Source organism: Sparus aurata, chromosome 3, assembly GCF_900880675.1.
Source record: "Sparus aurata chromosome 3, fSpaAur1.1, whole genome shotgun sequence".
Classification (NCBI taxonomy): Eukaryota; Metazoa; Chordata; class Actinopteri; order Spariformes; family Sparidae; genus Sparus; species Sparus aurata.
Genome location: NC_044189.1, coordinates 22,254,534 through 22,277,267, shown reverse-complemented (window position 1 = coordinate 22,277,267; position 22,734 = coordinate 22,254,534). Strand labels below are relative to the sequence as shown.

General features: G+C 43.3%; 1 protein-coding gene across 1 annotated transcript in view; it reads right to left on the bottom strand.

The window, feature by feature from the left end:
- The window catches only part of adgrb2 (adhesion G protein-coupled receptor B2), a 247,813-nt gene that overhangs the window by 99,840 nt on the left and 125,239 nt on the right, over window positions 1-22,734 (bottom strand). The window contains exons 6-16 of the mRNA XM_030411455.1: window positions 20,219-20,383; window positions 19,727-19,891; window positions 18,384-18,485; window positions 15,982-16,088; window positions 14,735-14,929; window positions 14,188-14,256; window positions 12,913-13,021; window positions 12,460-12,606; window positions 7,806-7,893; window positions 6,474-6,576; window positions 1,620-1,663 (exon numbers count right to left, since the gene is read on the bottom strand). Of these exons, the coding sequence (XP_030267315.1) occupies window positions 1,620-1,663; window positions 6,474-6,576; window positions 7,806-7,893; window positions 12,460-12,606; window positions 12,913-13,021; window positions 14,188-14,256; window positions 14,735-14,929; window positions 15,982-16,088; window positions 18,384-18,485; window positions 19,727-19,891; window positions 20,219-20,383 (1,294 nt within the window). The remainder of the gene's footprint in view (window positions 1-1,619; window positions 1,664-6,473; window positions 6,577-7,805; window positions 7,894-12,459; window positions 12,607-12,912; window positions 13,022-14,187; window positions 14,257-14,734; window positions 14,930-15,981; window positions 16,089-18,383; window positions 18,486-19,726; window positions 19,892-20,218; window positions 20,384-22,734) is intronic.

Genomic DNA, 22,734 nt, shown 5'->3' with positions numbered 1-22,734 from the left:
CTGCCACCTTACCACTTTATATTCTGTTTGGCTCTGTGCCCTCGTAATGTCTGCAAATTTAATTTGATTGCAGCTGTAATCTGCCGGCTAGTTAATTGACTTTGCCGAGCTCTGTTCCTTCCTACCTTGACGAGAGGGCCAGTTCGATAAGTTACAATCTTATCCTCTTCATGTGAACCTGCACTCCCATTGTGCGCTTCGGTCACTGGAGAGTACTCCTTTAGGATTGGATAGACTAATGCGATCTCGAGGGGGGAAGCTGAGCTGGCCAGAATTTTTTCTGTCATCCATCTTTTTGTCGTAGTAGACAGTGAGGGCCAGCAGTGATTGCCCCAAGACAAATTCGAGTCTTATGAAAGCCATTTGCTTTGTCGAAGATTCATCCGTCAAACCTGTCTCTTAAAATATTTGTTTATGCACGACTAATCTGTATTCGTGGACACGCTTTGTGGGAAATAAATGCGTGCTCGCCGAGCAAACTTCATCTGCTAATGATGTCCGTGCGATGTGCTCAAAAGCTCCAGAACTAGTAAGTAAGTAGATCCTGTAAGGAGATTGTGTCGCCAACTGCTGTTTTCATGGTGAAATATGTACGAATCGACGGGAGCTGCAATCTCTGACTCTCATCCCGGCAATTATAATAACGGGCGACAAAATGAAACACACCTGGACAAAATTATGTATTTCACTTGGTTTGAACACTGTCGGAACTATTTGTGATGATGTAAGCACACCACGCAATGAAACTCGTAATACGTGGACATTATAATGAGTAAATGTTTGTAATATGTCATTGAGCTCTTCCCACAAATAAATGAAAACCTGTACATGCACTTAGCTACCACCAGTGAACCATATTCAGGCAGAAATAAGAGTCACTCTGAATGTATAGGTATGTGACTGTATTCTGTGGATGTGGTCGTACAATGTGGGCCACTCAATGATAGTGGCTGATGACGAAGAGCCTGGAACCAAATCCTGGTTTAATGGTTCTGAACAAATTTGACTCCGTTATTGACAAATAGAGCAATGTCACTATGTGGGTTAATGGTTGAAACAGCATGATCAATTGTGCTGGTTTACATTATGCGGTTCACTTGATGGTCCACTTTACACAGCCAACAATGTCAGAGAGAAAGTGGCCTACATAGACAAATGAGAGAGAGCCCATTAGGTCGACATCAAGGCTCCGGGTCACTGATGGTATTACACGGGATTCTTCAAGTTGAACAAAACACCCGCACTCAGTGGAACACAGAACTGCAAATGACGTGGCTAACGTGGCGTGAGTGAAGGTAAACAGGTGAAAAGACGACCGTAACCAAGGAGAAGTTGCTCCGCTGAGGCATTCTGAGTGATGTTGCTTTTGAATTCTTAGCAACACAGAGAGAATGGTGTTTGTTCTCACTGACTAATTTAATTAACGCCAACACGGGGAACTTCATTAGGTTCTTTTCAGTTCATTAATGAAATTAATCTGACTGGGCATGGGCACACACTTGATAAACATCAACACACGCACACACGCACGCACACACACACACACACAGATGTGCACTGTACACACTTTTATGATGCTCATGCTCACTTGAGTGTCAGAATCATTTAGAGTAACTTACGGGTTGCCATAGTCCCAGACAACGCACTGAGGATCCGATGTACCCTGCAAGATACAGGGGAGGGGGGGGGGAGGAGGGGGAGAGGAGGGGGAGAGAAGATAAGCTGTTATTGCCAGTCGAGAGGATGAGTGAGAGAAGACAGAATAGCTCGTTGCCAGAGGAGAAAGAGCGATGCCGCATGGGCGATGGAGGGAGGTAAACAGACAATGAAAGAGAGGGATTGAGACAGACGTCGGGAGGGAGAGATGGAGAAAGAGTCATTGTCAGAGGACGGAGCAGCAAATAGATGCTGCAGCTGCGAAAAAAGAAAAAAAAAAGACGCATGTGTGTGTGTGTGTGTGTGTGTGTGTGTGTGAGCAATCAATTGAGAGAGTTAAGACACAAAGAGAAGGAAAGCCATTTCATGGACAATAATACACAGCAAGTTGGGATCATAAACACCCAGTAGTGGAAAAGCATTCAAATTCTTTACTTCCCTTTACTTAAGTACAAACACAGTGGGATGTAGTAAAAGTAAATAACTATAAAGCAGTAAAACGCTAAACAAGTACTGGTCCTTTCAGTGTGTGTAAAGGCTCACTGAAGTCAAGTATTTTATAAATGATTTTCCCTTACTTCTAATCACCCTCATATGTTTCATAGGAACTGATTGAAACTGCAAAAAACTAAGTCACACAACCCCTCGGGACAGTTTAAACGCTGGAGATTTGCTACCAGCTCACTCTTAATCCATTGACTCACTGGAGCCAAAAGCCAATCGTTGGGGGCCGAAAGGCAGGTGAATCATCTGGTAATCAAAGCTCAGTCAGGCGCGGCGGCGAAGGAAGAGTCCCTATGACTCAATCAGTGAATCAATCGCGGGATCAATATCTTTAACTGACTCATCACAACCTGTTCCACCGGCGATCTTCAGCGATCTGTGCATTGATTACTTTTCAGCGAATCGGCCGTGCCCTTTCAACCTGCATGCCTCATTTGCTAAGGATTGGATTGTGATTGTTTTTTTCAGTGAACTTTGCGACCGTCTGGGTCGCATTCATTCCTCAAACCGGTGTTCTCTGAGCTCAAAGTACAACCCGAGTCTGAGAGGAACAACTGGCCAATACACCTAGAAGGAGACTGATCAGGTCTGTTGTGTGAGGTACACAGAACGGAGAAGCAAATCTTCCTTCGGCCTGATGCAGAGGAACACGGATCTCTCTCTCTGTGCCAGTCTGTTGGTTCTTCCTGCATCCTGCACTGAGCACTTTGCCTTTGAGCTCCCCCTCATGGTGAAGGGGATTATAGCAGTAATTCCACCGCCTTCCACGGACTGCCTGTTACAAAAAACAAGATGATGTCCACTGTAGGCAGACTCACTACATCCTGAGAAAAACATACTTCAGAGTTCTCCCTGAGCAAAGAGCAAACTGAATGTTTTCTGAATATCAACAGTTTTCAAGGACCACGAAGGGAGAGAAGGTGATTCACATTCAAGTTTGCACTGTGAGGAGGCACTTCTCTGAAGACAAGGTCATGCCTCTTTTTTCTGAACAGCTCGTAACTGATCTCCAATCCTTGGTTTCTGCGTGGCTGGTTTTTCGGGAGGACTGGATGATGCAACGTCCATGAACACAGGATCAGAAGCGAGGTGACACATATTGATGGATGACGGCGCTCTGTTCTGCCTCGCGGGCAGGCCGCTGCCGTCATCGGCGCTAGATGTCCCTCGGCGTGCATTAGCGTGGTGGGCTCTCTTATCATCCAACTATCAATCAGCGGGCATCGTGTCTGACTGTGCGCTACAGCGGGAGTGACATCCGCGTACTCCCACAATGTCTGCCTCCTCTTTAGTGCGGATACGTTGCATAATGACAGCGTCTGCTCGACTGATGCCTCTCAAAGGGAGAGCGACGCGCGTCTGGTTCTAACAGATGCATTCATGGGGGGTTACAATGGCGTCCACCTCAACAGCTCTGTCTTCTTCTTTTTTTTTTCGCTCAAACGGAATAGCCATTTTCTTCAAGGTATTCTTAAAAACACATATTGGCAGCCATTTGGGGGTGAATTGCGTAAGATAATTAGACGAAATGAGCCACTGGTTCAGGGAGTCTTAAAAGCTTTCCACTTCATATCAAAGATTATAGATTTAGAAAATGAAATGGAGCAACCTGGATGAGGCTTTTTGACTAATGAAAGTAAACTGGATTAGGGAGAAATTACCAGAAAGGCCCATGGCTGATGTTCATGAAGCTAACCAGTGCTGCCTTTTTTTATAATTGAAAAGGCTAGCTGAAGGATGGCTGGAAAGGGGGTAGTAACACTTGGCTTCTGGTCTACTGTATGGATACACAGTTTCTGGCCTTCCCGCTTCTCACTCACCATTAAAGACACACACACACTTTGACACCAGGGAAATATACAGAAAGTCAGACAAGAGCAGATGTCTGCTCAGTGAAGTCACGACCCTGCACGGAGACCCCTACAGTACGCCTCCCTCCGAGAGTGCAGCCAGAGGCAGCTGTTGCCAGGGCACTGCTTCCGCAGCTCGGTGACGGTCGACACTAATGCAGCCAAAGACCGTAGCCCCTTGACACAGACTGTTCGAGACGGGAATATCGGCCGGTATTCCGCATAAAATGTATGCAGGATGGCACGCAGAGCTGTTACTTGCAAATCTCGCACCTAGGCGCCATCATACCTGGGGTGTTTGGTTCAGAGCAAAAAATCAAAGCCAGAACAATGAAAGGTCTTCTTTAAGGCAGTGCTGCAGGGTCTCTGTTTCAAAAGGGACAGGAGACTCTGCTCTTCCTTTCGTTTCCTTGTCTTCTCCGGTTCCCATCCAGTAGGTCAGCATTTCCTGACGAATTAAATACTCACATGTGCCTTTTGTAATCAAATGACAGCGAATTATCCGTCTCTGTACAGTACAGTCGTTTGGTTATATCTTGGCGAAATGAAAAACTTCAGTAGTGTTTAAAAGCAATCGCTTTACACTTTCAAGAAATGAGCTTATTTGTTTTCTCCCCTAGAGTTAGACAGAAAAGATCAATAACTCTCAGATCTGTAAATAACAAACTGCAGTACAGCAAACAGCCGCTTAGCAATAAGTATTTTTCCAAAAATATTGTAATCAGCTTTAATATTATTGGTCTTTCAGTGCAGTGCCACAAATACAATTGTTTGGTAAAACATTTTTTTTTTTTTTTTTGCCTTTGGCATAAACACATTTTTTTCCGTCTTTGATTTTGCTTTTTGTTGTTTAAAACCCCCCAAAATTAATCTCAAGCAACAATGCCGTGTGGCCATGACTAAGACCATGAGCACTGTTTGCATTTCAATGATATGAATGATTCAACAAGGAATTTTATGTTAATTGCTTGTATCCTCTGCAGTATCTGTATTTTTTGTTAAATGGCAGAGATGTATTATCTAATTCGTTTTTTTATTCATTTTCAACATCACTTTAGTCACTTTAGCAATTCTCTTGAGGGTAATTATACTGTAAGTGAACTTCTTCCTTGGACGTACACACTGGGGGGGCTAAATTCTAAAAGACATCGGCAGGGAAGCTCTATTGAAAGAAACTAATCAGTTGCTTAATGGAAAAAATAGGATTTAGTGTCTCTGTTTCTATATGCAGGGAGTGAAGTCAGGATATCTCATCCTATGCTGTATCAATTTTAACAATCCTTTTTTTTTTAAGTCTATCTTCTGTGAATCTCCAAAATGTAGCCACATGTAAAACTAAATAGCAGGGGGACCCCTTCAGGCAAGATAAAAATGGCTTTACAAACACTAGACTAAGGTCTGCATACTTGAATCTGCCCCCACAAACGCAGTCAGGTAAGGAGCGCCCGTCCTCAGCGGGAGCCTACTGTTAGTAGCCCTGAGCAGCATGCTGCGATCAGCATTAAGACATCATCCACTAGACGGAGTTTGCACAACCCGCAATACCTCTGCTCTGCCAAAAGTGTTAAAAAGCAGAATAATAGGAAGATAAAAGATAAAGGCGCATAAAGGAAATGCCATAAGTACGTAATGAATCAGTGGGTTAAAGCAGGGAGGTGGAGTGGCGGGGGATGGAGAATGAGCACAAAATCTCTATGAAGACACAGTGTGTAATAATGATGACCCTCAGGTCCTCGGTGACACAGCAAGAGACTGACTTCATTGAAGACTATAGTTAGTGCACATATTTGTTTGTGCTGTCTAGAGAGAACCATCAAATATTCAACATTATTTTCAAATCTGTGCCCACCTTTACACAGAAGACTGGCTAATGAAGCCCACATCTTATTGAGGTCATGAAGAGTGCCTCTCATTAAGCTTGCACTTAGGCCTTTCCATCGACAGACACCCCACGAGTCATTCATAATAACACACTCCACTGTAATATAAACCAAATAGGTACCAGGAGACGCTTCGATATAAGGAAGTCAAAAAGGTTCCGCATTTATTCAGGCAATTCGCCGGCCACTGCGGCGCTTTATAGCATGCAGCACTTTCTCTTTCATCTGAACTCAGGACTCATGGGTCAGCTGGGAGAGAAATCCTTTAAAGCCTTAAACAAATGTATTTTCTTGGATGAAGCTCCTTTAAAAGTATGTAATAAAAAAAATGCAAACCCTCGGCATTGGAGAGTGTCTCACATGGAATAATTTAGCTTGTTGTTGCATAACACACTTTGATATTACTAATAAAATAAGTGTTTTTCTGGTGGTTTTCAGTTACATACCCATATTAATGAAACCCAAGAGTGGGAAAGTTTAGATGATGAAAATGTTCTTTAAGACACTGTTCTGTATTGGATGAAAACAGATTAAAAAGAAGAAAAAAAAACAGTGCGGCTGCAATTACTTTTTTCAAACTTACATTGATGAGCGGTGACAGCTCCACCACCACCATGGGCTCGCTGGGTTGCGGTTCCGGCCGTACTGTCACCGTCAGGATCTTGGAGTTAATCACCGCAGGGGGACTGCAGAGACACGCACAATCACACGGACAAAAGCAAAAAAAAAGTGTTATTTTTTACGAACCGGAGTGCATACTTGAGTTAAGCTTGAATTTTTCTCTAGGATTTTGTGAAATGATGAGGAAAAATCAGAGGAATGTGCCGGAGAGCATCTTTTGACATTCCTCACACACGTCTACGCTCGGGATGTATGATAATACCGGCACACCAGCGACGTCAGCATGAAATAAACCTCTCTGGCCAACAAATGACTCTTTAATTATTTGCATGCAACCAGACAAGTTTTCTCTAATTAAGCCCAGTGAATCTGTGCATACGAGCAGGCGTAATCGTATCTTAATTCCGCCATCAGAGGGACTTTTTTTTTTTCTCTGCAGTTACATAAATAAAATATGGACATACTGCACATCATCAGTGTTGGAACTGGCAATCAGCCAAAATGAGCTGAAAACTATCGGCATATTTTGTATGGGCAAAAGAATTCAATACCCCGCATGCCGAAAGCAAACACACTCGGTAACAGAAACCCACAGCCAGCGCCTCGCGATGCTTTTGATGGTTTCTTGAGTGTGTTTGCAAAAATAAACATAAATAAATAAACATACAAATAAAAACCTAATGAGAATGGAGAGAGCCGGAGCCAGCGCCTAAGTTAAAACAGAACACGGCGCCCATTAGCATTCAGCAGAGCTACAGGGAGAAAAGGGGTTTTAACAGATCCAGCTCATCCACAACCAAGAGCACTGACCTGAATAAAAGGGGCCCAGGGCCAGCACAAACGCCATATCACAGCGGCCTTTTGACAACCTCCCGATTTTTGCTAACTTCTATTTCTGCAATTTCTATATCCAAGTTTCTGGACCCATTAGGCCTGCACCCAATCGAAGCCCACTGCGCAATTCCAAAAATACATGACAATGCAAAAGAAACAGAGAAACATCGAGGGAAATGTACTTTTTTGGCGGATCCAAGACATTTGTCTGATAACTAGGCAGACACAAAGAGCGGGGGGGAGTAATAGAGACACTATAAGAGAGAAGACAGATGGAGAATTGCAGGTTGGAATTAGAAAGAGTCTGGAGAAGCAGAGAAAAAAAAAGAAAATGCAGGAGAGATGGAAACTTGTCAGAGAAAGTATTGAAAGAGGCAGAAAGATAAAGAAAAAAGAACAACATGGGAAGGAATAGAAGGTGAGATGTAATTGGAGTGTGGATATCACCAGGAGTACTCACGTTGGCGCAGGTAAGATGACGCCCAGTGTCCGGTACAAGATGGCTCCGATCACGTAGTACACGGTGGCCTCCGAGTCCGACTCTGTCTCTGCAACACAGGCAATTTTGCAGCTGATCAGACCAGACGGACGGCGCGGTTTGTCAGAAAAAAACACCTTCAAATTCAAAAACATATCCATCTATCATCAAGTGATTCATTTTGAATACCCCTTATTTTCCTTTGTGATTGTTTGGACTAATATTTGTCAGACTTCATGCGCTCGTAGGCGCGTACACATTTATCAAATTCGTTTTCAAAAATATCAACAATAATTTAGCCCATTTAGCTGAATGTTGATTGGGAAGATAGAAAAAAAGCAAGAAACACCGTTAAACCTGCCTGCCTGACATTTCAATTATAAGTTGGAGTGCTTTGCCTCTGACAAGTGAACAAACAAAATGCAAACATATATATCAGCTGTGGAAGCAAACAAGCCCGGACATCAGCTGTCTCATCAACTTTGCACTCCCAGCTGTATTTACATTGACTGCTGTTGTCAGCTGTTGCTGACAAATTCTGTGACTACATCCAAATATGAAACGTTGGAAAGATTGGATAATTGCAGCACCTTCCAGCAGCCTGACATGACAGCACTAATTCAGGCCTAAGATGCTGATTTCACACTGCTTTCACCAATATGTGCGACCTTATGCTGCCGAACGCTCAACTTCTGCACAGCTAGACGACTCGTTAATAAAACAAAGTCCAACGCTCGTGTCCACACTCTTTTTTCTCATTGTCTTTATCTTGGGAGCTCTTTCTTTTACCTTTGTTTAAGCCCCCTTTCCTCCCTTCTCGCCCCTTTCTTCCTCCCCTATTGTGGCTGTCGTTCTCAAGCCCACTTTTCAACTTTGTCATCCTTTACAGTTCCTCTTTACAACCCTTTGCCTCTCCACCACTCCCTTCAGTGCTCTTTCACCAAAAAGAGCAGGGGCTCCCACGGAGACGTACTGTCCCTTTGTAAATGTCACTTTGTCTCAAGTGAGGGAGGCGGAAGGAAGCAGAGAGAGGAAGAGTAAGAGGCGAAGAGTTCATGTTGAGAGATGCCACTCCCTCCTTTGCCCTTTTAGGCAGAGAGAAGCGACGAAAAAGCATCGGAACAGAGAGGGGGAGAGGAGGAGACAGAGGGAGTTGATGGTATCAGACATACTGGGTGACTCATCCAGAATCTGTCTGCCTGCTGCCTAAGAGGTAATACTCAGGAAGAGAGATAGCTCTATGCAAGACAGACGAGGAGGGAAAGAAGAAGAGACAAAAACTCAACAGCGGGGGGAACAAGCAATTCTGAGACTGTGAGGAGGCAAAAAACCCAGATCAAAGTCGGTATGAGAGAGCTTGTGAGTGTGATGGATCCTAATTGGACAGTGTCTGCAAAGGCATGCAAATGAGAAAGTCAGAGTATTGTGGGTAAATGGTGAATCAGTGTGTGAGGGGGTGGCTCTCCTACACTCCGGGATGATTAATACCACAAAAGCACTCAATCACAAAACTCTAATTTCCCATTAACAGACTTTTTTGTCAATCTTTCGCCTGCTGAACATCCGAATGATTGGTGGTCAGCTGCAATCCGGAAAAAAAATGGCAAACCACCAGTCACCAGCTGTGAACTTTAATACGCCATTTGTCAGGAAAAGATATGCTTGGAGTTGATGCGGGGCCATAACTTGTGGTTTTAATCAGAGATCGAAAGCTCCATCGAGACAGTGTGTGAGTTACTCTTTTCATTCCTCCCTGGTTTCTTTCCTCAGCACGCTTGCTTTTTTCTCAAGTTTTATACACCGCACAAGACAATTTGCGGAATCAAAGGACTGCGGAATAGCATCCCTTTTGTCCAGTACAGGACAACAGGGCAATGAAAAATTAATTTGGTGCACAGCCACCTTTTAAGGGGATTTACATGCAATAAGTCTTTCTTGGTGAATAAAAGCAGGTAGCAGTGGATTTCTAAAGGCTCGTCTTGTTGCCATTGTGTGGTAATTCAGTCTGTGTATGAAAAAAAAAAAATGTTAATGAGTTATTAGTCAGATGTACACTGAACTTTAGAGAGAGCCGGGTTAGCTGCTGCATTAGCTCACCCTGCCTAAAAAATGTTTTAAGCCTCCTGGTTGCTACTCTGTTCTTCATCTGGAAACAGACTTCCCGGAGACTTCGTGCCCAGTTGCGAACAAAAATAGCGGAGTCAAAGCGAGGTTTATAGGTGACCAATCTCAGCGCCAGTGGTGTCATTAAACTGGAGCCATTACATTGTGCAATCAGCACTGATGACTTCATAATGATACGTTCAAGCAAAAAACTGTCTATTGCCAGTTTTATATAGACTTGTGCTATCAGTCTTCTCAGTTGGCCTTTATACTGTAATGTTGGACTATTCCTTCTAAGCATGCACAACTTTTATTTCAGCACCAACTACTTACCCCCAAATCATCGCATTTCCCCATTGGACACTCAACATAGTGACGATTAAAACTGCAAATGAGGAAGTCAGACTTTAACACATAATTCGAGGAAAGAGCTAGTTGAGTGTTTGTGCTCTTGCTTGAGTAATGCTTCAAAGTTAATGGTGCATAAGTGTATGCATGTACCAGCGATGGCGTATTTGAAATATGAAGTCACTGCTGGCGTGCATGTTCGGATGTATGTGTGTGTGCAGCGTGAGTGCCCGCGTGTGTGTGTGTTTGTGAGTGAGAGAGAGAGGCGGCGGAGGGAGAGAGGGAGTTTGTCACCTCGAAAATCAGTGAAGAACAGTCCGGGCCTCTGCCCAGTGGAGCGATTCATGAACCTATCAATCGGCCGCGTGTGTGCGCAACTGTGTGCGCACGTGCACGCACAATGGCGCCGACGGGCCTTTATGAGCATGTTTAAGCTGTCCATCTGAGACTGGCTTTCATTATGGGGTAAATGAACCAATCAAACTGATAGCAATCAACTGAAATCCTCAACTCACGGACTTCCAACGGGAAGAGGCAGAGTTCCAACACGGGGCGAGGAGTACTTATAACTCATAAGGCCATATGCTGTTTGGATGGAACGATTTACAAAAGAGCATATGCTTAATGACAGTAACATGCGAGTAAATGCAATGCAGCAGTTCACTTGTTATCACACCGAAAGCACTAAAACATTCTCCGTTACGAGCCATGAGGATACAACTGAAAGGCAGGCTGGATGGAGGATAAGACGGAAAACAACATCACAATGCAGCAGCGTTAAACAAGGTCTAGCTAACGACTCCTGCTGCAGCCTAACTTTCATCCTTTGAGATATCCGACTTTGCTGTTTCATAATATCTGGAAAAACAACTCGAACAAAACAACTCACGGGCAAATAATAAAAAGGTTCCTTTTACATGAGAGCAGGGCGGATGGTTCAGAACAAGCACATTACACCATGGCTAATAAAGAGAGGGAAGGTGAGCTGAGGTGAAGAGCCCTGAGGTTAGCATACAGGATGTCTTGAACGCCAGTCAAAGAGGGTTTGTGTCATCAGAGGTCAGAGACAGCTCTGCTCTTTCAGCTTGAAGCCTCTCTGAACTTTAATTTGGTCATGGGGACGGAGTGCCAGACAGGAAGTTTGCCAGTGTAATTTCCTGTGGGAGGTGACCTTTGCCTTCGTTGGTAGAGGATTGCATCTACCACAGTAATTCTTTATTCCACTTTAAACCTATTTCTTCTCCACTTTGAAGTCCCCTTCTTCCCCCTTTACGGCTCCACCTCCTATGCCCCCTTGTTTCCTGCTTCTCCTCCATATTTATTTCTAAGTGTGTTTTTGGACCATTTCTTTGGATGTTGCTTGGCTTTATTTGAAACCTTGTGGAAAATAAAGATTTGCAGGCGTCGAGACAACCGGCAGTCAACTTTCTTGTGCTGCTGAAAGCAAACAAATGTCTTTTAAAATCGCACAAGGACTCGGTGCTCTCGAGGGGATGCAGCGCACTTCTTCATAGATGAAAGACCTGCATCTTCTAGAAAAAGCCCTCCAGAGCCTCTTTACAGTCCAAATCCTTCTCAACATTGCAGTACCCTCCACTGTCCTTAAAAAATCCATCCATCCCCTCTCCCTGAGACACATCTGCAAGCTGTGTGAATCCACACAGGGATAACTTCTTGGATTGACTTGGCTGAAGCCTCATATGTCTAGGATTCCACACTGAGATTGAAGATGACAGCTAAAAGAGATCCAAATCTTGGTTTTTGAGCCGAGCGCTCAAACCTGATGCTAGACAGACTTCTGGAATCGCTTTCGGCTCTGAAAATAACATAATCAGCCTCATTTTGATGCCGAGGGTGAGATCTGTTTGTTGCGCCTCGATTTTCCCATTCAAAGGAAAAGAAAACCTTGAAACAAGCACCAAGGCTGGTTCAGACCTTAGCAGTGTGTAGCAATAGCCTCAGTGCTTGAACCCCAGTGTACATGCTTGCAGGTTAATTGATAGTTGTTTACAGAAAAAATCCCTTAATAAATACAACTACAACTACAAATACAACGTGCGTTTATGTACAGTACGTAGGACGACCTTCAAACTGACTTATTGGTATAGATTGGTACCACAAAGCCCTAAGTCTGCACAAACCCATGAAAGTTAGGAGCTGTCTTAACTGTCAGCTCGCAACTTACCCTCAGTTGGGCTGGTGAAGACCTCTTTAGGGATGTAGAGCTTGTCCTCTGCAGTTCTGGCCCAGTCCTTCATCCCTCGCCGGCCCTTCATGGGGAAGTTGATGTCGCTGGAAACTGCCGACACAGGCTCTCGCTGGATGGTTATCACTGGACAAATATGATACAAAAACAAAAATGTTAAAAATATACTGCTGTGAATTGTGGGTCGGGGTTACAATGCCCATCTTGGAAACCCACAAAGTTATTGTTAAAATGCATAGACGAGGTAAGGCATCTTGAGAAAGAGATCGTTTTTGCAGTGGATTCGATATAGATTAGCTCAACTGAGGATAAAGAATGCTACAAATTCACACCTGAATTCCCTTAATTCTATGCAATATCTACTCAAAGGGTTGTCTTTAAAGATGGAGACTGCTGTGGAATAACCAGTTATTGCACGTGTGTCACGCTTACTCAGGTTGTTGGTCACCACCAGGAAACTCTGGAAAGGCTTCTGGGCTTCACCGATCAGGTGAATGAAATCCTCTATGATCCTCATCAGCAAAGCGGCACCGGGAGCGACCTGTCGATGGAGGGACAAAGAAGAGTGGTGAGTAGCATCGTTATTATTGTCTCCATGACTGACCCAAAACGAGACATGTCTCACCCGTTGACACATCTTTATTCTTCGCATTATCCAGACCACTGAATGTGCTCCACAGCAGTAAAATGTAACTACGTGGGATATGATGTCAACTTCGGTTGATTGTTTATTGTGTCCAGATGGGAAGCAAACACACCTCCACTCAAGGGCATCAAGCTGGGTCACACACATGCACACACACACTCATAAACACACACTGCATCTGTAAATAATAGGTGGCCATTGTCTTTAGCAGACAGGTGTGTTTTTTATGAGTCGAATGAAAAGTTCATGTGGGATGTGGTCACACACGTCTTTACACACAAGTTCACATGTTGAACATGAACACATAAAGGTCCTAAATGTGGAATTGAGCCCCACCAGCAGTTGCAGTTTCGCACCAGCATGTTAGACCAAAACAAAGCGGTACGTCACAGTTTTCCCAACTTTTGAAGTGTTGAAAGTTAGCTACACCTGTTTTCCCCAAAAGCAGCATAAGTCTGTGACACACATGCTCTAACCCAATCGGGAGGCCAGACCGGCTATCCAAAATAAAAGCCAGAGAAGCTCAATACTGATAATGATGTCCACACACACTCTCCACTCAAGATGTCTTTACTCAATTACATCTTTACATAGCAAACAGTTGTTTCCTAACATCTAGTGAGGCTGAATGTTGTATATTTGACCTTTAAAGGTGCACTTTGCAGTTTTGGGGAAGACATTTGAATCAGTGATTGATTTTTCATGCCTAAACAAACTACACAAACAACCTCTCTTCATTTGAACAAACTGAATAAACAAAATGACCTTCAAGAAAAACACAGTTTCATAGTGTGTTACTTTGTTTATATGTGGCGGACCCCGCCACCTTTTTTTTTTTTAGCCCCAAACCGCGTTCTGGGGACTTTATTTCCCTCTGAGAACAGCTGGTTTATTCAGTTACGGAGACAAAAAAAGATACATAGCTTGTATGATTACATTATCTAAGTTTGAATTTCTTCTCTAAAACTACACAGTGCCCTGCTAAGAAACTTTGCACAGCAGTTGTTATAGAAGCACACATACAGCAACAGGCATGCACAGAGAGAGGGAGAAGTCTTTACCTGATGAGCGTCCTCCCATTTCTCTACATTCTCCATGTCCAACATGAGGCTGACTATCTGGAAGAATTTCTAGACACAGGATGAAGACACACTCAGTTGTTAATGCAGAACGGCCATTAGATTTTCTCACTTGCATGTTTGCGTTGTCAGTTGCCCCCTATTAGGTAGCTAGCATGCACCCACCACCCATTAGCACCGCAGCAGTACTGCAGTTTATTCTCTGTCAAGTCTGGTACAGTAGTCATCTGTATGCAGGCATTTTGTAGAACATAAAGTATTGTCTGTCAAATGACTGACTGAGACAGGTGCATTTTGCTCTCTTACGGGAGGTGAAAAGGGAAAAACTCTGCTGAAGATAAATCCCCTTTGAGGCCATAGCAACTGTGTCGCTGTAGTTCATTGCTATTCACACCCCGTGCTGTAGAAAGCAGAGCTTCTACACTGAATACATTTACAGGCGTAACAAGTGTGTGAAAGTGTGTGTCTATGACCGCATGTTTTGTATGGTGTGCGGCTTAAGAGGGCTGCAACAGAAGGCTCCTCTCACCTGCACGTCGTCGGGAGCTGGGATGTAGGTTGCTCTTTTGAAGGTGTCCGTCACATTTCGCAGAATCTCCGTGGAAAAGAGAAGGTCGCCACTGTAGTAGCTCCTCCTCTGCAAGAGCTCCAGGAGACTTCTTACGATCTGAGACATGCCCTCCCCAGCCAGGGTCCTCTGACCCTTCGCGAGATGCTCTCGTAACTGCAATGTGTTGACAGAGATAGAAATTAAGAACATTCGATGGATGCACATCTGCTGGTTACAGTTAAGATTATGAAATGCAAGCCTATTGGCACTTACTGTTGCTTCTATTCAAAAATATGAAGGTGGTAAAAATGTCAGAAAACAGCGAGACCAAAGGAACCATAGATCATGTTTTTTTTTTTCCCCTCTTCAGAAATGTTTTGTATTTGAGCTGAGGGGGATGTTTCGAAATGGAAGCATATATATATATATATATATATGTATAAATATATATGTACATGCTTGGATTTTTTAGTGCTTGCGCTCAAAATATGCGAGCGAATAGAGGCCTAGCAGCACTCTCAGGCAGAAATTGGATCTCATCACTTCAGAGGCACAGAGCAAGTGTGTGTCTACATAAAATGCAAAGAGAAAGCCAGAGAGGGAGCAGGAGAGGCTGGGAGAACAGAAGATAATAGCAATCACAGAAAATTAATTATTGACTCCTGGTGTTAATGAAAGGTTGGAACAGAAGCTAACAGTGCAATCAGCTTTGTCACGCACAATCCCTGACCCCCATCTCCTCCTGCCATCATCGAGGAGATGGGAAAGGTTGAAGTTCACAGAGCAGGAAAACAGCCTGGCTGATGAGCACATTCATTAGCTATGTTCATTAATTGATAAGTGTGAGCGCAAAGCTCTGGAAAAGCTAATTAGAGATACCGGCGAGCCCTGAGTAAAGGCACTCCTGTATTTTGTAAACTTTTTGAAGAGGAAAGTTTCACAAAGGTACATGATGGGTGAAAAAGGGGGAAAGCAAAGCAGAGAGAATCTTTAAAAAAAACAAAACACAGATGGAGCCTTTACTTTCTCAAAAGTTCACTAATGAGACAAACAAGTTAGATGAAGGCGAGCAGTCAGAGAGGTTGAGACTGTAACGACGTCGCTGAAATGATACAATCTGGAACACTGTACACATCTTTTATCTTCTTGCCAAAGATGATAAAAAAAGAAATGTAGAAATAGTTCCCGAGTTTGGGGGGTGACTTATCTGCTGTGAGGGAACTTACAGATAAATGTAAATATCTATATTCAAGTGAGACGCATCTGGCGAAGCTCGGAGGACCCCAGAAAGCAACTCCATTATTGTCCAGCATGCAACGACGACTAGCAGATCCTAGAAAGAGGGAGATAAGAGAGAGACACTTTATGGGGAATTGGTCAGAGTTGGAAATGAAACCTACCCAGAACCTGTTAATGTGGTGTTAAAAAAAAAAAAATCTGATGTTGTTGAAGTATCACATAGTTTATGACAAAGAAATGGACTAAGATAAACATAAAACAATATATATTGCAGCCAAAAATACATAAATATCTTGCTTCTTGGTATTTATCACAACACTGAAAACAAAAGTTAATACATTGTTTGTCTGCTTGATGAATTTTAATACACAGAGGAAAAAAACACAGCAAATTTACTGCCACCTTTGAAAAAATAAGGACATAGATAATGTTTTGAGTTTATTGGCCTTTTCTCGCAGTAAAAATCATTACAGAGAATAGTTAGAACCACCGAGTACTTTATTTGTAGCGGTTCTACAGTGTTTGGCAGCTCGTACCTGCTGGCTGTTCAAACCTGGCAACCGGCAGATAAACCGGCGAAGGCTGCCAAAATACTTTATGAAGACAGAGCCATTTCCCTAGCCAAATAAATATGCACTTACTGAACGCTGGCTCCGCCTTTTTTATGAGCAATTGATTGACATGAATAAACTGTAAAGGTTATGGTTAATCTAATTCAATGCATTGATTTACCTTTCAATGTAATGTTCTGTAAGTTATAATATTTTACTGGCTGGCATCCTGATCCAGGCATGTTCTGATGTGGGAGCCGGTGCCACAGCTTGAAAATGTTAAAACATGTTTATATTACAGGGATTCTGAACCACAACTGCCCTTGGCTTCCATTCTGAAGAAGAAAAGTGCGTAAAAAAAATAAAAGAATCCCATTTTGCTCTTGTTTTCTGCTCGCGGGAGTTGAAAGAAAGGTCTGGCAGTCGGCCATTTAAGAACTCTGCAGTTTATTGCTTTGATAAGTAAAACATAAAGGTTGAGCTGCATTCAAGCAGAGCGTGGCTGCTGTACTAATTAAAGATAGATGCTGGATAATGCAGGCCAAAACCATGACATAGCAGCGGTATTTAAGGACGACAATTTTGACAAGCCAGGGATTTGAGCACTTACATCAACCCGAGAGCTTACATGCTCCAAATGCAAACAGTGAATCATTTAGAATATCTTCAATATAATTTGACCTGCTGTACAGTGTTGTCTTTAGCTCCACTGATTCCACTGCTGTGCTGTTGTTGCACTCAATTACTCAGAGGTCACTTAAATGCAAAACATAAATGAGAGTAAATTAATACTAGAGTGTGTGACTTTTACAAATACGTGAACGGCGATAATATTCGAGCCCTTGCCAGGCGACTTCGCATGATACTGATTGAGGCAGAAAGGAAAAGCACAGGTGGAATGTGTGACGTTAATGATGGCCGCATTCCATTTAGGTGAGCCAGTTGAAGGGCTTTGGTGTTATGGACGCTCAGTCACCGCCATAGCTTACAGGGACACTTGATAGAACTACTGCTTTTGCCCTCTATAGCTGTTGGTTTTGCTAACTACCTTGTTCTAACGTCCGTCAGCCCTGTTCGAATGTATTTTAGTTCTGTTGGACACTTTCTCATTTTGTTCCGTTAGATTTTCTGTTGATTGAGTATATGTTTTAAGAGCTTCCTCCTTCTCATAGCGCTGCACATGACAACTACTGGGTGCTATCCTAGGCTACATTCGCGGGGTTAACAATGAAATGCTGGCCTTGTTGACATTCTTTTTCTTTTTTAGTCCTGTTGGATATTCTTAAATGATTTCTTACTGATAATTATGAGTTTCTGTGGGTCCTTGGTTTTCTCTCTGTGGGTGCTGGTTTTTCTAACTACCTGATGCTAACATACATCTGCAGGGCAAACAAACTAATGTCCTGTAGGCCATTTTCGAAATGTTCTTCCTTTGGATTACCTGTTGATTAAGTTTGAGCTTCTAAAGGTTATTCTGTTTAGCTTCTGCTCGTGATAGTAACATGGTGCTAGCGTACGTCCCTTGGGGCTAACAAACTTCGGAAACAAAACTATTCGAAATTGTCTTCTTGCTTTTGACTCTTTCATTCTCTCATTTTCTCTAGCCTGACAGTTTTTCGAATGTTGGCTTCACTCTTTAGCATCTTGTCCAAGTTTCTTGTGTGAACTCGCTACAGTTTGAGTCGCCGGTGTAATGTGCGTCGCTTAACTAAAACATTCTTTAAAAAGAAATAAGGAACTCCAGTCCAAACTGAATCACACAAAGAAATACTCACACAAGCTGTGTGACAGCTGTACTGACAGTGAACAGATATTGGCTAAAGCGTCATGCGACTGACCAGTGGCGTTAGTTGGACACTTGTTGTAGACAGTTTCTCCAGCTGAGGCTCTCTTCCACGCCATAGAGAGAAGGTGCTCGTCTTTACATATCTCGTGAGGAGCTGTGGATGTGGGTGAGAAATAGACAGAAAAAAAGTGAAATGAAGCGCAGTCTAGCAGGCACAGAGAAAGAGAAAAATCACCACGCACACACTCCCACAGACACATACATAGGCAGCGAAAAAAAGGGAGCAGAAAAGCACAAAAAACAAGATACAAATCAATGTTCTCCTGCAGCAGCAGCTCCCAATCTTATTCCCTTGTACATTGCTCAGTGCTCTCTGTCAGTGTCACTGCCTCAGTACTGTATCTCATTCCCTCTTCATCTTACTCACTCTCTTTATTCATCTGTTTCCCCCCCTCCCTCTCTTTCATAACCCTGATGAAAAAACGGGGGGAGAATGCTCTGAAGATATTCCGAGGGGGCAGCCGAGTGCTGGCAGAGGCGATGCAGAGAGATGAAGAGGGACGGAGAGCGAGGAGAGAGGGGGACTCGGAGAGACAGAAAATATGATCTGATGTTCCCCTGCAATGCCAACAGACAAGATCCTCGCCTTGTGTAAAAAAAAAAAGAGGCCTGAGAGCTACTCAAAACAAAGGGGTCATGGTGAAGGCTGCACTCGAAAGTTCATCATTTGTAGCCTGTCAGAGCTGGATGCAAGCCCTGTGCACATGTGGCATTCAGGCTCGCGTGGAAGAAACACAAGGCGAGCTTATTAAACCTCTCTGTATCGTTCGATGGCCGACATTCTGACATTGAACATGGCGGAGGAATACAGAAAGAGTCGCTGCAAGCGAGTGAGATTAGCGTGATAAAAACAATGCTAAAGAGGAGCGCCACATTGAGTATCTCTCAGGTAAGTGGAGAATGAAGAGACAGCGCAAGGCAGGGATGTGAAAAAATCAATGCGGAGGTGAAGATGGATGGGTATGTGAGTTGACAGGAGGACCAGAGACAGATAAAGACGAGACAGGTGCCGTTCTAAAAACGCAATAGAGGCCTTTGGCTGTGGTGCGAACCACTGGGAATCACTTCCAATCTGCCTGACATACACTGTGCATATGCAGATCAGTCGCACACACAGACACAACACACTCTTTTGTCTCTGTCAGGGATCCTCGCGGAGAGGCGTGCGGAGATATGCAGCCACACAGAAGAAAGAAAAAACGTCCAAGGCAGAAAGTGTTTATACAGTCTTTTCAAGCATGAATAATACATTTAAAAAAAAAGCACAGATTCTGTCTTTTCTACCCTTTCTCCTTTTTCTCAGCTCACACACACATCATCCCCAGAGTGACTGACCTGGGCATTTCTTCTCGTTACAGGACCGGACTTCCTCTCCCGAGCCATCGCAGGGATAGCCCGTAACTCCGGTGCCCTCACACATCCTGAAGCGACGCTGCCAACCGGAGTCACATGTCTTGCTGCAGAGACTCCAATGGTTCCAGCTGCCCCAGTTACCTCCACCTAGAACAGGAGCAAAGCACCACCGGTGAAGATTAGGGAGCTGGGAGGCAAGTGTGGGAGGGAACAGAGATGGCATGTTAGGTCAAAAAGAAAGGAAAATAGATAAGCCCTTTCTATTTTTTAGTGTGGTATCCAACATCAGCCAATAGGAGCCCATTCTAGGGCCCAGGTTCATTAAAACGCTAGTGTTTTCGTCCTGCGGGGCCCAAAACAAACTGACACGCCAAACCATGTCCCAATCCACAAGTAATGCATGTTTCCATGTTTGCACGATGGCCTTCGAGAGCGTGTGAGTGTGAATACTAAGCATTCATTTGTGCGCCGTACCGCTGCAGGAAGGGTTGGCGCAGTCCCTGCTCTCCTGATGGGGGCCTTTACATTCAGCCCAGCCGTGCACCGAAGAACTGCAGCGCCTCTGCCTCTGCTGGGTCCCTGTGTTGCACGTCACGCTGCATCTCGACCACGGCCCCCACTCCAACCACTGGCCCTCCACTGGAGAGACACAAGGCAGATATGAAGAAACAGGGAAGTGGATGAAGGTGGAGGGAGAAAGGGTTCGGAGAGGGGAATAGAAAAATGCAGAAGGAGCGGAGACACCAGAGTACAGAACGTAAGTAAGCTACAAGCAAACAGGATATAGGCCGAGTTAAGACAGCAAACAAATAAACTGCACGGGGCTGTTTGGTTTTCCATAAATCCATAAATAGCAACAAACAAACATAAAACACTGCATGTGTCTGTGGACATTTTAAATATCTCAATCTGTTATGGAATAACTGATTACAATTCCTTTCATGCTTTGTTTTAAAGAGTTCACACGGAGTACGCTCAGTTGAATTTTCACTCTAAGTGTCATTAGAAAGGCAACGCATCTCAACTCCTGACTGCTGTTTGTGCAGAAATAGATAAATAACAAAAAAATAAATCTGCACAATCTCCTACTGCTTGTCAGGTGATGCACGAATATCAAATAGCTCATTTTGAAATGCACAGGTGTAATCAAAGCCCCCGCCAGTCCCCTTCAATAAGGGAGTGTTGCTGGATTCATTGAGCTGTCAAATAACATAACCCGGAATGCTAGATGCAAAAAAAAAAAAAAAAAAATAAATAAATAAAAATAATGATGATAATCACAAACAGACAGATTAAACATTTACAGCGTTTTATTCAAGAAGTTTTGGTATGTCATCAACTTCAAAGACAGTAATTATTAAGTCAATTTTGACAAAGTGTGTCTCGGTTTTCTGTGTTTTACTGTGGAAACACTAAATAAAGATGTGTGACAGATGAACTGTCGGTGAATAACAGCTTACCTGGTTTTCAATACACATTTTTGATTAGAATTCTTTGTAAACAAAACTTGGCAGAGGAACCAATTACAGACCTGCGACCCTGTCCACTTATCTTTTAAAATACGGCCGAATGAAATGCCTCTCTTGTTGCATTTGTTAGTGCTCGCTTTGTTTCCGACAAGCGCCCACATCTTTTCGACACGAATCCTACCCTTTGACATCTCGCACAGCATGCCAATAAAAAAAGCACACGTAGGTCAACAATCCCGATCTTACTGCTTCTGTATCGTTCGACTGCACCGTCGCCCAGTTGTCTTGAGCGTATGATGTCTAAATATTTTACGTTAACCATTAAAGAGCCATTCTGTGACTGTGGTTTTCATTTAATGACCAATTACATGACTGCTCACTTGTTATTCTCAAAGAAATTGTTTGTGCTTTCTCCACTGCTGTTTCACAAAAACACATTAGTAAAAGTAGTGATTTAAATTGAGTAAAAAAAAAAAAACAATTTTGTTGGCTGCAGTGTCACTTTTGGTTAAAAAAACTAAAAGTGAAAACAGCTTCTTGGTACGTTGGTTATGTCATAACATTAGGATCTATTTGGAGTTTTGGTTTTAGCAACCCAATGACAGACCGTCTATTATTCACTTTCCTTTTAGCTCCATTTTGCTAAATCTTGATGGGAAATTCAGGCTCTTTAGCCACTAAGTGCTCCAAAGTGATCACCAGCTACTTGCTAATTTGTCTTGCTGCTGTTATGGTCTTGGCAAAAACAGGTGCCTGCTGCTTCAGGTAAGAGGGTTGATGGGAAAAAATGGGGCCGGTGAACTGAGACAGTAAAGATGCAGGCTGCAGAACCAAAAGAAAGAGCTAAAGGACAGTCACTCCACAGAGCTGAGGAGAGCGCACAACACTACAAGCAACGTCACATTAAACTTTTGATTAATCGGTAATAGAAAAACAACGTGTAGTGCAGATTTAAACCTTGATTACAAGTAATCGAGTTTAAAGCTGATTATTATTCAGTCACTTTAGTGTAACCTTAGTGAAGCTGAGTCGATGTACGAGTCAAATTTCCCTGTGTGGTGATTAATCTGTGCCGAACAGACATGCATTATGTATGCTTTCATAGTTGCAGCACAAAGTATTTATGAATTTGATTAATTAAGTTAGGGCAATGCTAACATTTAATCACATACATTTTAACGGGATACATTGAAGAGAGGAGACCTGCATGTACAGTCGATGCTGCGTGGCTATTGTGTATATTGTGCCGTAGGACTGTGCAGCAGTCTGTCTACTTATCCCTTTATTAACGAGAATAGCAATTCAAAGCATGAGCCGTATTTGTTCCGGCTCAGAATGATATATCGAGGCACATATTCTGTACACAGGGGCTTTAAGTAACAGAGAAAGTGAAGTCCAGTGCAGTAAATGTATTTGTCTGCTTCTCCCAAGTGGGAAAGCATTGCCAACTCTCCTTGGTAATGTGGTCAATCACCCTGTGTGCGACTCGGACAGTGTTCCAGCTAGCTGCTGTGAGGCTGA